The 16,645-nt window shown below is 35.7% G+C and overlaps 1 protein-coding gene across 22 annotated transcripts in view; it reads left to right on the top strand.

Annotated features, from left to right (window-relative positions):
• pcdhga11 (protocadherin gamma subfamily A, 11) overlaps nt 1-16,645 on the top strand; it is a 264,554-nt gene that overhangs the window by 143,365 nt on the left and 104,544 nt on the right. For 2 of the 22 annotated variants that reach the window (XM_031898034.1, XM_031898030.1), the window contains exon 1: nt 9,269-11,906. In XM_031898034.1, coding sequence (XP_031753894.1) covers nt 9,462-11,906 — 2,445 coding nt within the window. In that variant the 5' untranslated portion in view covers nt 9,269-9,461. 22 annotated transcript variants of the gene reach the window in all.

Genomic DNA, 16,645 nt, shown 5'->3' with positions numbered 1-16,645 from the left:
GATTTTTTTTATAGGTCTTGAAGTTTTAGGACTTCCTAAAATAACTAGTAAAAGAAAGGCTGTTTTGGCCTTCTGGAGAGTGATTCCAATGTAGAACAGTCTGTCAGGGAAGCACACTAATGGGCAGTTTACTGCTAAAGATTCATAAATCCCTGGTGCTAGAGCAACTGTTGGGGAGACATTCCTTTGGATGTGGAATAAAAGAGCAAGTTGTCATGGAGGTGAGGTTTTGTGCATAGTAAGAAAGGAGGACCATAATTAGAAAGAACTGTTGCAAAGTTGGTGCTGGCATGGAGAGTCCGGTCTGATGTCGTTGAGGGCTGATTGACAAAGTGACTTAGCGTTGCATGCTACAAAATGAGAGGATACTAGTAGTGATATATTTTTGTATATTATTTCAAAACAAAAACAAAAAATCTTTTAAATTGTATTATAAATAATGTACTTGTATTTAGCAGTTTGGAATTTTCAAATAATTCTAATTAGCTATCTTTCTAAACCTTATTATGTCTGTTATAGTAAAAAAGTAAATATTCCAAATAAAGTCTTTATTCCTTCATCTGAAATATTTGGTGAAGTTAACACTATCAGCCAGAAGAGGGCAATCTTGTCAACCATTTTTAGGCTGCACCACTAGATGTGTTCATCATGTTATACCTCCACACTCCTCCTCTCATGACAAAAACACCCTCCCATCTTTTCACTGACTAACAAAGAATAGGCTGCTGATGTCGGTCGGTATGAAATTTCCCCGGATATTTTTTAGCAAAGAAAGGATTATTTTTTTGTCAAAGGATCAACAGCAGAATAAACACATGGATTTCTAAAAGGATCTATATTCTATTATATTTGAATAAAGGGATCTAAGATATGGACTTCCAAAGCCCAGGAAAGGAATGGAAATGGCAAGTAGTATATTTCTTTTTCCTTTATAGCTGGGGCTGGGTCTCTGGGCAGCTTCGATATTCTATTGCAGAGGAGTCAGACATAGGAACATTGGTAGGGAATGTGGCTCAGGATCTGGTTTTTAACCTGGCAGATATTGAGAAACGTAGACTGAGTTTGGGATCTAATGGAAACAGCAGATATTTTTTTGTTGAGCAGAAAACCGGAGCTTTGACTGTTAGAGATAGGATCGACAGAGAAAGTCTGTGCAGTTCTAGCTTAACGTGTTTATTGCCCTTGGAACTAGGCACTGAAAATCCTTTTGAGCTCTTCAGTATAGAGATAGAAATATTAGACATCAATGACAATTCTCCCACTTTTTTTTCAGATAACCAAATTATAAAAATTACAGAGCTATATGCAAATCCAGGTGTTAGATTTCCTCTAGATACTGCTGAGGATTCAGATGTAGGAATCAATGGTATTAACCAGTACAAGATTAACCCAAACCCATTCTTTTCATTGTCTGTAATGAATCGGAAGGATGGGATACTCATTGCAGAATTAGTACTCGAAAAAAGCTTAGATAGAGAGGAAAAAGGGCAACATGAACTATTGCTTACTGCTTTTGATGGGGGAGAACAACCAAGATCTGGTTCTACCAAAATAACAGTCATTGTCATAGATTTTAATGACAATGTCCCAGTGTTTGATCAGCCAAATTATAAAATCACTTTACCTGAAAACCTCCCATTGAGAACAATGGTAAAGAAGCTTAATGCCACAGATATAGATGAGGGAGTTAATGCTGAAATTAGTTATCTTTTTGGCCATCACACATCAACTGCAGCAAAAGAAATATTTGATTTGAATCCAAACACAGGGGAAATCTATATAAAAGCAGTTGTAGATTTTGAAGAGTCATATTTTTATGAATTATTTATCAAAGCAATAGACAAAGGCACACCACAACTAGAGGGACGGTGTCTTGTCCAGATTGAAGTGGAAGATGTAAATGATAATAGCCCAGAAATAATTTTTACCTCTAAGACCAATGAAGTGCCTGAGGATGCTCCTATAGGAACTGCAGTTGGATTTATTACTGTGAAAGATAAGGACTCAGGGAAAAACGGAGAGGTACAGTTGGATCTACCATCAAATTTGCCTTTTAAAATTCAGCCATTCAAAAGCAGATATTCATTGGTGACTAGTGAACATTTGGACAGAGAGAAGACAGCACAATATACAATACATGTTACAGCTTCTGATTTAGGTTCTCCTGCTTTGAGCAGTCAGACTGTGATAGTGCTCAATGTATCTGATGTCAATGATAATTCTCCCACATTTTCTCAGCCTGTTTACAATGCCCATATAAAAGAAAACAATGAACCTGGTACTTTATTATGTACTGTCTCTGCCACTGATCCAGATGTGGGAGCTAATTCGGAGCTGACTTATTCTATTGCTGAAAACCAAATCAATGGTTCTTCTGTAAATTCATTTGTATACATCAATAAAAATAATGGGGATATTTATTCCCAGAGATCCTTTGATTATGAATCTTTTCAAACTCTACAAATAACGGTGAAGGTGGAAGATTCTGGATCTCCAAAGTTATCTTCAGATGTATTCGTTTTTATATTTATTTTGGATGTCAATGACAATGCCCCCACTATATTATACCCAGAAAATTCAATGGAGTTTACATCCCAAACGAAGATTCCACAATCTGCTTCTGCTGGTTATTTGGTTACCAAAATATCTGCAGTGGATCTTGACTCTGGGCACAATGCTTGGCTTATGTACAGGATTCTTGAACCTACAAGTCAAACTTTATTTCAGATCTCTCCATATACAGGAGAAATAAGAATAATTCGAAGTTTCCATGAAATGGATAATACTGAGCAGCATCTTGTCATTTCTGTCAGTGACCACGGGGAACCAAGTTTGTCAGCGACTGTTTCAGTAATTGTAAATCTAGTGGATAACATTGCCCAAGAGTTACCGCAATCTCAGGACTTGATCCCAAATTCTCAATCAGCACCAAATTTGACTTTGTACTTAATCATTTCATTGGTTGCCATTAGTGTAGTTTCTCTTATTACTTTCATCATCCTGCTAGTTAAATGCTTAAAAAGGGACAATTATGGAAGTAGCTGTGGATTTTGTTTTTCAAGCAAATACCAGGCCAAGAATTACACAGACCAGTATAAACCAACACTTTACTTGAATGCAGACGGAACCTTAAAATACATGGAAGTGAGGATGGCTCCCCCGGAATCACAGGGACAGTGTTATCAAGCTTGTTTCCCTTCTGCTACTGAAAAAAATTATTTTACATATATGAAGCCTATGGATTATCCCCAGGGGAACGATTTCTTAGGTGATGCTGAGATAAATACTGAAACCAAAACTAATGAATTAAACCAGGTGAGACTAGAAATATGGGTTACAATTCTATCTAAAAAAGATTATGTGGTAACGAAAAAATTGCATTTATACTTAGAGAGGATTTGTGGTACCATTAACAGTTGCATTTGTTTTTCTTTTTTTGTTTTTCATGTAAGTTTTATACAATAAATAGTACAGAATATGATATTCTTTCTACATGTAGATTGTGACTTTGAAAATATACTGATTTTAGATTCATAACTCATATTGACTTATAAATTGCCAATGAAAACTAGGTATGCAGCAGTGCCTTGGGATTTTTCCTGGGTTTTTTTTTCATTTTCCCCTATACTGACCATAGTTTTTGTGTTTTTAATAGGGGACTTAGTAAGCTCCACTGGGGCAGGGACTAATATAAATGATGCCCAGCATCTTCAAAGTGCTCAGATATTTGTCAGTGGGCAACATTTCCGTAAGTGCATTTTAGTTGGCAAAGAAGCTCCCACATCTGTTAGCTTGAATAGGAAACAAGGGGCCCGATTCACTAAAGTCCGAACTAAGGAGTGCTATTTATAGCATGCGTTAAAAATCTTATCACTTCTTATTTTTCACTCGATTCACTAAAAGGACACTTGTCATAATTAAGAAGCGATGTTCTTGGCGTTATTTATCTTGCGACAACATATTTTCAAGCAATATATTACGCAGCGCACAACATATTACGCAGCACGCGATATTTTACGCAGAGCGCAAAATTTTCAGAACGGTAGTCTTCAGAAAGTAATGGTTACGTGGGTAATATATCGCACGCTGCGTAATATGTTGTGCGCTGCGTAATATGTTGTGCGCTGCGTAATATATTGCTTGAAAATATGTCGTCGCAAGATAAATAACGCCAAGAACATCGCTTCTTAATTATGACAAGTGTCCTTTTAGTGAATCGAGCGAAAAATAAGAAGTGATAAGATTTTTAACGCATGCTATAAATAGCACTCCTTATTTCGGACTTTAGTGAATCGGGCCCAATATTGTTACTAATTAAAGCAGCTAATTGAAGCTCATCTGTAGGCTGCAGTGGAACAGTATACTCCAGTGGTTCAGTTGTCACGAAAAGGAAAAATGTTTGCTTTGCGTTCCAAACATTTATATTTAAAAATCTTACACCTTTCTTTTCTTGGACTGTTTTTATCAGCAAAAAGCTATATGGAAATTTCATTGATTTCATAAATGATCAGTAAAAATATTTTACATTTATAAAGTTGAACCTGTCTATAATCATTTTGCCATTTACCTGATGTCTCTGTAGTTTGGGGTGGACTGCATTAGAATAATTCATTGCTTCAATAGTAGAATGTTTTAAAATGGACAATGTAATCCTAGTTTGAATAGCACTACTACATTTTTTCACATTCATTCACCGTCTTACACCTCATTTTAATTTATTACACAGGGTCCAATTTACAAATTCTCAGTATTTTTTTTAGAAAGCAGTGAAATACAGCATTCCGGATTTATCCATGTATTTTCCATGATGGAAGAATTCACAAGGAGTCACTGTACCATTTAATTCTGAGGGTTGGTAATTGAATAAATGAATATTATGTGTCATTGTTTTATGTATAACCTTTCATTCTATGGGTTACTATGCCTTTTAGTACTGGAAGAACTGGTGTCTTTTTGATTCTGAGAGATTACGTGCTATGTAATGTAAGTGTCATTTGATGCTGTAGGACACTGTGCCCTTAATGCTATGTGTCAATGTGACATTTAATGCTAGAGGTCACTGTACCATTTAATGCTGGAATGAAGTCACATTGTTTATTGATGTGGTCAGATTGTGCTGTTTAACCAATTTTTCGTGGTGGTCATGATGCCATTTTAGATTGTACATTGGACAAATCCTGCAAAAAATATATTTAGTGACTGCAAAAGTAGGAATCGTCTATAAAAGTAGGTGTGGTTTAGGCAGATTTCAGTGATACACAAAATGTGCCATTATTTTATTTTACCAGTAGGCAAATTAACATTTTACAGCTCTACGCCCCTTTAGGCCATTAATCCAGCCCTGTATATGGGCAAATCAGTTCTAAGATAGCATGTTTATAATTGTCATGGCTTTAATCATAACTTTTCGTAAGCATCTAATACATTATTTTGAATACTAAATTGTCTTTTGTTTAATACATGCAGTTATCCTACAAGGAAAATAGAAAGCAAGTGAACTACTAGCATTATTAACCAAATAAATATTATGCACAGTTACTTACAGCAATTTATTAGTGCAAAACAATCTCAGCAATTCACAACAAACATGACATTTTTAAAATCCGGCATACCGCACGGCAGTGTTTTCCCTCTTTTAGCATACCTTGTGTCAGCCACTCCCTCCTGAAGCGTTAAGCGTCATTGGACATTTCATAAAAGGAGGTGTGGCTGAATTAGGTAACATGCTATTTATGGCTAACTTATTGACACGGTTCCCTGTCATTTTTATTTTGTCCACATAATTACATCATATGTTTATTATGGGGCAATTAAAAAAGTATACTACCCTGTTAATTTGTCCTGTTTGGACAAACCCTGAACCCTGAAATGGCAATATATATAATATGTTAGGCATAAAAGGTATATGACCTAATTCAGCTACACCTCCCCTGATGACGGCATAAAAACACCTCAGGAAGAAGTGGCTGACACCAGATATGCTGACATTATGCTGAGATTATTTTATAGAGTACTGATAAAATGCTATTGATTAATAACTGTAGTGCACACAATATTTATACAGTTTATGTAACAGGACCTAGCGCTAAGTATTCATTTGCAGACAGTAAATACTCTGATACACTGATATTTTGGTATAAACTATTACCTATTCAACATTTCTTAACTGTATGAATTGGTGTGTAAAACTGAAGGGGACATTCTCATTAATGGAGGAATAGCTGTGCAGTCACACGAAACATGTTAGGTTTTTATCTTTAATAAAGCTTTTTTGAAATTTTATCCACTGTCCTGGAGTCCGACGAGTGCATGCTGTTTTGTGCTGGCTAATGAAGGATTATAAAACTAGAATTCAATTTTTAAGATACAGTAGACCCTATGTTATCCAAATATAAAAATAAAAAATGTATTTAAATATAATATAGCAACAATACAAAGTGAAAAGTGTATATTAGGCACAAATATAGTGATGCCAGTCACTACTGCATTTCTGTACAGGAAACATTTCTCATCTGTTTTACAGATTGGTAGTTATTGAACTGTGAGACCACACAAAGGAACCCTTTAATCTGTTTTGACATTTTTTTTTATTTTTTTTTTTAAAACATTTGAAGAAAAATAAAGTTATAGCTTCATATTTGCAAACTGTTGTCTGTTGTAAACTTCTAAAACTAACAAAATAAAAAAGTTGACATTTTTTCAGTTATTAAATAAAGATCTGGCAGTATTTTAGCACACACAGTTTGAGATACTTTGACTATGTTTCTTATTGGGTTAAATGTTTAAACTGCATCATTATTGTACTATAAATAATATACTCAGCAAATGAACATTTCTGAGGAGCAGCATTTGTCCATGTTAACTTCGAGACTGGGTACTGTAATAAGTGTCTAACAACAGTGTTTATTTGTTGACATATTGTACGAGTCTTAGGTTAAAGTTGATATTGTGATTCAATCTCTATTTAAGTAGAAAATATATATGGCTGTAATTATTCTTTGCATTATTCATAAGTGCTTTTAACCATTATATGTATTACAGGATTACATTTTTCCTGTGCATCAAATCTCTAACCCAGAATGTTACAACCATAAAATTGGTCTTGTGGGTGTTGGGAAATTATTGGAATTGCCCAAGGACTTAATATTTTGACTTAGGAGTCAGTACCAGATATTAAACCCAAACCTCATTAAGCCTCCTAATATGTAGAGACAGGAATTAATATAAAATATATGATTTCTCAGATTTCAAAGTTTGGTGGAACTGAGCTGTTTGAGGTCTTTCTAAACAGTGAGCCAAAAATAACCAGTGAAAGAAAGGCTGTGTAAGAAAAACAAAGTAAAGTAATTTACATCCCATCAAAATTAAGTAGCTTTTCCAGTCCCAACAAATGGTGGTTTGTGCAGCAAAAAAAGCTACTGTTTCAGTAAGCCATTAAAATATTTGGTAGAATATTTGTGAGAATCTATGATCTTGAAGCTAGAGGAGTAGTATCTTTTTCTAGATAACAGATCTCTTGTGGCATTTAATATCTCTATTTGCCGTACTTGATCTATATATTTGTAGGGAGGTAGTGCTGAGTCCCTGCACTTACCCCCCTCCTGCTGCTGTTCCCTGTAGGGGAGCAGGCACTGAGACTGTGTCTGTGTGTGGTGAGCTGCTGCCTAGCAACAAGTTGAATAGCAAGCTCAGGGCTGCAGGAAGTTGCAAAGCAGCCTGGGAGCCACAGAAAGGAAAGGGAAGTTGGAAAGCCTGGCAGAGGAAGTCAGGAGGAGGAGAGAGAAAGTTCCAGAGCTCCAGAAGCTGCAAGTGGGCTCAGACAGAGGAGTAGCATAACAAGAAGCTGTCTTTTGGAGCAGGCTGGTACAGGGAAGGCAGATCCTGTACCTTGAGAGACAGAGATCCTGTGAAGAGTCCTGACTGGAGGAACAAACACCTGCAGGGGAATCCCATCTGAGTACCTAAAGGGGCTAGTAGTCGCACTGCATTTTTGTAGGTGCTGGACTCGCCTGAAGGTTCTGTGTGAATCGCCCAAAGAGATTCCTGGAGTGAGTATAATTAAAGTGAAAGTAAGGAGTGCTTGAAGATTTAAAGTATATAAACTGTTTCCTTTGGACTGAGCTAAAGGACTTTACATAGTTAGTGAGATAGCTTGCGCTGGCAAAGATAGTTAGTAAGGCCCTTACTGCCACTTTGATAGGAGTGTTATGTGTATTAGTTTCCCCTTTATTTCAGATAAAAATTTAGTTTATCAAGTACTGTGTGTGCATTATTATTGTTCCTAGTGGAGCCACCCGTAGGTGCACTCCCGGATCCCACTAGGTGGAGGCACTGCGCTAATAAGTACCAGGTACCCAGTCTCTCCCAATACCACTGTGGAGTGATTCAGGTTTGTCCCTTGCCATCAGGTGAGCGCCACACGTGGAGTGTAACACTGTCAAAAGTGCCAGAAGCGGTGAGGATAGGGTTACATATTGTACAATAATTCAGACTTTAGAAGAAATATAATATCTAACGGAGGGACAAAATGTTAGCAGGACTGGCTGTTGGAGGGGCAAACATGCTGCTTAAATTACAAAAATTACAAACATTGTAAAAAAGACTCAAAATGCAGCCATGTACTGTAAAGACCTAAAGGTGCAGAGAGAGACTGCCTAAGGGACATACAAACTCAGATTACATGACTACATAACTGTAGCAAACTGGAATATCGGAGAGATAAACTGTTGTCTGTTGGAAGGCGATGCCAATGTAGAACAGTCTGATGGAGCGTTGTGTTGCTAAAGATTCTCAAACTTCTGGTGCTAGAGCAACTATTGGGGAGATATTCCTTTTGAGGTGTAAAATAAGCACATTATCATGGAGAGTTCATACTGTCAGAGCTCAGGTCTTTATGCAACAAAACTTGGCATTGTGTGGTAAATGTTGTCACTGTTTTTTACACTGTATTGGTTGCTAAGTGAGAGGAAATTATCATATTTTCATAGATTATTTGAAAGACAAAAACAAGAAATCTTTTGATTTGTATGGAAAATTATTTACTTGTAGGATTTAGTGGTTTGGGATTTTCAAATACTTATAAAACTTCTAGCAAACATTAGATATTTTCTAAATGTTTTTATAGTTGTAAAAGTAATATTCCAAATTAGTCTGAAATATATTGTGAAGTTAACACTATCTGCCAGAAGAGGGCAATCTTGTCAACCATTTTTAAGCTGCACCAGTAGATGTGTTCATCATGTTATACCTCCACACTCCTCCCTTTGACTCACAAAACACCCTCCCATCTTTTCACGGACTAACAAAGAATAGGCTGCTGGTGTCGGTCGGTATGAAAATTCCAGCGATATTTATCAGCAAAGAAAGGATTATTTTTTTGTCAAAGGATCAACAGCCAAAAAGACACATGGATTTTTAAAAGGATCTATATTCTATAATATTTGAATAAAGGGATCTAAGATATGGACTTCCAAAGCCCAGGAAAGGATTGGAAATGGCAAGTAGTATATTTCTATTTCCTTTATAGCTGGGGCTGGGTCTCTGGGCAGCTTCGATATTCTATTGCAGAGGAGTCAGAGCCAGGAACGTTGGTAGGGAATGTGGCTCAGGACCTGGGGTTAAACCTGGAAGAGATTGAGAAACGTAGACTGAGTTTGGGATCTGATGGAAACGGCAGATATTTTTTTGTTGAGCAGAAAACCGGAGCTTTGACTGTTAGAGATAGGATCGACAGAGAGAGCCTGTGTGGTTCCAGCTTAACATGTTTATTGCCCTTGGAGCTAGGCACCGAAAATCCTTTTGAGCTCTTCAGTATAGAAATAGAAATATTAGACATTAATGATAATTCTCCCACTTTTTATTCAGATAATCAAATTATTAAAATTACAGAGCTATATGCAAATCCAGGTGTTAGATTTCCTCTAGATACTGCTCGGGATTCAGATGTAGGAATCAATGGTATTAACCAGTACAAGATTAACCCAAACCCATTCTTTTCATTGTCTGTAAAAAATCGGAAGGATGGGATACTCATTGCAGAATTAGTACTTGAAAAAAACTTAGATAGAGAGGAAAAAGGGCAACATGAACTATTGCTTACTGCATTTGATGGGGGAGAACAACCAAGATCTGGTTCTACCAAAATAACAGTCATTGTCATAGATTTTAATGACAATGCCCCAAATTTTGATCAGCCAAATTATAAAATCACATTACCTGAAAACCTCCCTTTAAGGGCAATGGTTATGAAGCTTAATGCAACAGATCTAGATGAGGGAGTTAATGCTGAAATTAGTTATGTTTTTGATCATCACACATCGGATGCAGCAAAAGAAATATTCGATTTGAATCCCAAGACAGGGGAAATCTATATAAAAGCAGTTGTGGATTTTGAAGAGTCAAATTTGTATGAATTATTTGTCAAAGCAATGGATAAAGGCACACCACAACTAGACGGGCGATGTCTTGTCCAGATTGAAGTGGAAGATGTAAACGATAATAGCCCAGAAATAATTTTTACCTCTAAGACCAATGAAGTGCCTGAGGATGCTCCTATAGGAACTGCAGTTGGATTTATTACTGTGAAAGATAAGGACTCAGGGAAAAACGGAGAGGTACAGTTGGATCTACCATCAAATTTGCCTTTTAAAATTCAGCCATTCAAAAGCAGATATTCATTGGTGACTAGTGAACTCTTGGACAGAGAGAAGACAGCACAATATACAATACATGTTACAGCTTCTGATTTAGGTTCTCCTGCTTTGAGCAGTCAGACTGTGGTAGTGCTCAATGTATCTGATGTTAATGATAATTCTCCCACATTTTCTCAGTCTGTTTACAATGCCCATATAAAAGAAAACAATGAACCTGGTACTTTATTATGTACTGTTTCTGCCACTGATCCAGATGTGGGAGCTAATTCAGAGCTGACTTATTCTATTGCTGAAAACCAAATCAATGGTTCTTCTGTAAATTCATTTGTATACATCAATAAAAATAATGGGGATATTTATTCCCAGAGATCCTTTGATTATGAATCCTTTCAAACTCTACAAATAACTGTGAAGGTGGAAGATTCTGGATCTCCAAAGTTATCTTCAGATGTATTAGTTTTTATATTTATTTTGGATATCAATGACAATGCCCCCACTATATTATACCCAGAAAATTCAATGGAGTTTACATCCCAAACGAAGATTCCACAATCTGCTTCTGCTGGTTATTTGGTTACCAAAATATCTGCAGTGGATCTTGACTCTGGGCACAATGCTTGGCTTATGTACAGGATTCTTGAACCTACAAGTCAAACTTTATTTCAGATCTCTCCATATACAGGAGAAATAAGAATAATTCGAAGTTTCCATGAAATGGATAATACTGAGCAGCATCTTGTAATTTCAGTCAGTGACCACGGGGAACCAAGTTTGACAGTGACTGTTTCAGTAATTGTAAATCTAGTGGATAACATTGCCCAAGAGTTACCGCAATCTCAGGACTTGATCCCAAATTCTCAAACATCCCCAAATTTGACTTTGTACTTAATTATTTCATTGGTTGCCATTAGTGTAGTTTCTCTAATTACTTTCATCATCCTGCTAGTTAAATGCTTAAAAAGGGACAATTATGGAAGTAGCTGTGGATTTTGTTTTTCAAGCAAATACCAGGCCAAGAATTACACAGACCAGTATAAACCAACACTTTACCTGAATGCAGACGGAACTTTAAAATACATGGAAGTGAGGATGGCTCCCCCGGAATCACAGGGACAGTGTTATCAAGCTTGTTTCCCTTCTGCTACTGAAAAAAATTATTTTACTTATATGAAGCCTATGGATTATCCCCAGGGGAACGATTTCTTAGGTGATGCTGAGCCCAATAATGCAACCAATACTAATGAATTAAACCAGGTGAGACTAGAATTATGAATTATATTTGCAGTAGTTAAACAATAGGTATGTGGTAACAAATGCTCAGTGACATGCTCAGAAAGTATTTTGGCACCATTAACAGTTGCATTTGTTTCTTTTACTTGATGGATTTTAGCTTGTTTTTAGTTTTTCTTGAAATAATGGTACATTCCGTGTCCCCCTGTAAGTTAGAATGGATACATGTTAGCCTGTGTTTATTAACTTGATGTATGTTGCAGGAGCATAAAAAATCCTCCTTTCAACATTTTTCCTGCCCACAACATTGATTCTGTGTTGTAAGCAAGGGGGTTAATAGCCTGGCAGCAAAATACTGTAATATACTGTAGAAACTATGTATATTGGTTCAGTATTTCCAGTATAGTAAAAGTTGTTGTTCCTGCAGTGTTCCGAACATATGGCAGGAGTTAATAAGAAGTATTAAAAAAAATGTATATCTTAGTTTTCAAAAAATAAATAGTAAATTAGTACAGAATATGGTGTTCTTTCTATATGCAGATTGTGGCTATAATAATATTTTGATTTCACATATTGTTTTGTCAACTGGCAGTGAAAAATGACCAAGCAGCACTGCCCTGGGATTTATCCTGGTTTCCTTTATACTGATGATAGTATGTGCATGTTTTTTATATGAATTTAGTAAGTTCCACTGGGGAATAATGTGAATAATGCCCGATGTAAGTGGTGCAGACATTTATCAGCCCTTATATCAATAAATGAAAATACTGTAATAATAAATATCTCATTCTTATATAAAAACATAATATACAGTTTTGTCATTTCCCTATGGGACCAAACTGTAAATTATATCCTTGTGCTTAGTGATGTCATCAGTTATTATCCAAGCTTAGTGATGTATACACATGACTCACTAAAACTTGTATATTATAATAAATATAAATAAATAAGTACCTTGGAGTTCCGTGACCTGGATAAAAGCTCTTGGCCTTCGGCCTCATGCCTTTGAATGGTCATGGAACTCCTAGGTGACTTATAATATCCTTATATTTTACAAAGGGGGTATTTTATTCACTATATTTACTGGATCACTAGTAGAGTTTAACTTACACTTACTTGGTCTTTCTTGTTTTAAGATACTCAAGACTATTAAATAAGATACCACATTTAATTTGTCATTTAATTTCCATTTGTCTATTTATTATATAATATTAAATATAATAATTGAATATTTTGTAGCGCCTCAATATTATGTTTTACAAGAATGTTAGGTCAAATTTGTCAGCCTTTTAAATTACTTTAGAAAACTTGCTACCTACTTACCATCAGCCAATGAAATAATTCAGAAAATGTACTGTAAAATGACAAAAAGATGCATATATAAATAGAGCTGCATTATTTCTGGTCATGTGATCTCTGTGGGAGCACACAGCCCATCACTAAATGGTGGAAAAGATGTAAAAGAGCAATATTTACTGATATATATAAATATATATTTTTGTTTTGTTTTGTTTTTTGTTTGGTAAAGTTCTATGCCATTTATCAAGTTGGTTAAGTATTCTTTCTAAAGGTATAGTTTTCCTTTTGATATAAAAATTGTAGGGCAGATTGCATAGGACTTTTTACTAAAACCACTGAAAATAATTTGCTTAATTTTGCTTTTATTCTATTTGCTTTATTAACCACCCATGAGGGAATGATATAGATGTATATATAACACATATTCTGTACCAGGCTGCAATTATGCTGGAATTCTAGGATAATCACTAGACTTTAGTCCAAAAATTGCATAAATAAGACTTGGTTACTTCAGAGAACAGAATCATAATTCCTGTTAGAAACTGACATCCATCTTTTAGTCACCATTTAAATAAACACTAGTGAATAAACACCCTTACATCACATGATGTTTTCCCAAGTGCTAATACACCAGATCATATATTACTTTGTATCATATCATTTTGCTACCTGCCATTAGTTTGTCTTAAGTTGTTAATTCCACTCTTCAAATGGTTTAGATTAGTAGCTTTTGATCCACTATCTTCACAACATTGCTCTCCAGATGGGTAGGACTTGTTCCAATCATACTTCAAACCATATGCAGGCCTGCCCAACCAAAGCACAGGTTTAGTTCTATTAACCCTGTCAGGTAGAGGTACAGACAGAAGTGTGTTCTCCTTTATTATGTCCATAATTATGTTACTGATACAGCTTCATTTGGTACTGCATGTTTATATAACACCAAACAGGGGAGGTAAATTGTAAATCATATATATATATATATATATATATTGTTGTTATTTGCTTAATAATTAATGTAGTAAATAATATATTATACTAGTTATAGTTATTACTTATATTATTACTTGTTGTTTAGAAACCTCAGAAGCACTGTTGAAACCTCAAGGAAACCTTTGCTTACAAAGTCAACTAAGTCTAGCAAACTTAGAAACAGCCATAATTAATACAATTGCATAACATACCTATTTTTCATGCAAACATTTGCTGATGGTGATAATTCCTATGCAAATTTACTAGATATAGAAGGGTTCCAGTTTGGTATATAATGACATTTACAGGATACTCTGAAAAGTCCACTGAAGAGAATATGATCAAAACAGCTAGTATACACGGGATAAATATAAATTTAATTCCAAATGTGTACTGTTTTTACTGTGAAATTCACAACTGTGCCTTAAAGTATATTGTAATAGTTTTTATAGGCTTAATATAGGATCTATACCAGATCTAAACTGTTTTTATCTAATGTGCATTGTGTTATTTTGTTTCATTTTGATCATGGTGTTTTAGTATTCATCATTACGTAAATCCTGCATGTGTGCTTAAGATAATATTATGCTAAATATTAGCCTTAAAAATAACCGAGCTGTATATTTATTAAAATATATGTTCAGTGCACTCATATAACAAGTTACTGCTTAAGCACTTGTACACTTGCATTGTATTGCCATGCTGTACCAGAAGAGGGCAGACTGGGAAACCAACTTCTCCAAAGTAGATATTCTGATGTCAAGCATTCTTTTCTGCTTCAGTAAATCCCCCTCTTAGGCATCAGAAACACAGCAAGCTAAGATTCTTTTGTGATTAAAACAAAGTGAATCTTAGAATTATACATTCTGATGTCTCTCCACTTTAGCTAATCCCCTTTTAGCCACCGGAACACAGCAAGCTGAGGTTCTGCTATGATTAAAAGAAAGCAGATGTTATGTCAAAGGCACATCTTTCTTCATAGGTTTTCAATTGCTGTTGAAAGTGTCATGCAAGGGAATTAGGGATATGTGATTTAAAAATCTAGTAACACATTCATATTTGTACTATTTGATTTTAGAGTGACGTGTTCATTTAGCTTTATTCTAAAGTAATTAATGAAAGTAAAAATCCCTCGCTAACAGGAGGGGGAATATTTAGGATGAGGACTTTTAAAGGGGTTTTTAGTAAATGTGTTTCAAAGCTGTTTATTGAGTTATTAAGCAGGGCATTAGGTGAAGCGGATATGTACAGTAGAAGAGATATAGAAACGACAGGCAGTTCACAATCACAATATCTACAGTGTCATTCTGGCTCATTGGAGTAAAAGTCTTCTCGTAAACAGTACTGATTTACACTAACAGCAGACCCAGAACATGGGTATTGAGCAGACTGCGGTATTTCAAACCAACAACTAAGAGTTTGCATTGAAGTAGATACACCATACCCTGCCATATTTAAGAGAGTACCCTGCTTCACCATATAAGTAAGTTGTGCCAGAGGAAATATTGTTTTAATTAATGTTAGCTAAGTAGTCAGGGAAGGGGGTCCTGGGTTGTCAAGTAAAGGAGAATACATTTCTTTGCATTGAAGAGTATGGTGAAACACAGCCCTGTTGATACAGTACTTGGTCATCTATAAAGCCCAGAAGACAGACCTTATGGGATAAGATATTCAGCAGCACAGCATTGTATGATATGTAAGGCATAATAACAGGCCAGAATGATGCATTTACAGGCCAACTCTGGACTAGGTACATGTAGTCAGAACCTTGTAGACATTCATTCAAAAGAGTCTGGAATGAATTAAATGCAGTGAATAGATATTTTAAATGTTATCAGTCTGTTTCAGGTTAAAATTTGGTAACTGCATGCCCTATCTGTGACCTCCTTTTCCAAGTCTCCTTGGCAGATTACATAGGCTGCAGCAAAGCAGGGTCTGGTTGCTGATAATAGTTTCTATTTTTAGTAACTGGACACATGAACGTGGTTTCAAAGCTGGGGTACACAAAGAAGAGCCTGGGGCCCTGAAATTGTTTGTAAATAGCTGAGTTGAGTTAATTGTAAGAGAACCGCAGGATCTCTGATTTTCTAATTTGCCCTACTGGAGGGCCATCATTTAATCTTCAAGCTTACAAGCTCTGTAAGGACCCATATATTCACCTGTATTCACCCCATATATTCACCTAAGCCAAATTCTATACTTCATTATTACTTAAAATTAGAAGAGGTTGGTGTTACATTCTAGCAAAGAGTTCTATCCAGGGTATAAAATAAATAATCCTGCATAAGCCTTTTATAAAGGCTGGAGTTACTTTGTAGCAGGGGAGACTGCAGATGGCTTCCCCAGTATTGAAGTGGCTACCAAGAGCAAATGCAGTTTAGTTTGATCAAAAATCCCATAACCCATATGCATTTAATTGTTGCTTTCTCATTTAACTTCTGTTTTGAGTAAAAATACCAAAGTATGAAATGCATAAGATTTTGGATCAATTT

The sequence above is a fragment of the Xenopus tropicalis genome, chromosome 3, assembly GCF_000004195.4.
Source record: "Xenopus tropicalis strain Nigerian chromosome 3, UCB_Xtro_10.0, whole genome shotgun sequence".
Lineage (NCBI taxonomy): Eukaryota > Metazoa > Chordata > Amphibia > Anura > Pipidae > Xenopus > Xenopus tropicalis.
Note: the sequence above shows the minus strand (reverse complement) of the source record. Positions and strands in the feature narration are given on the sequence as shown.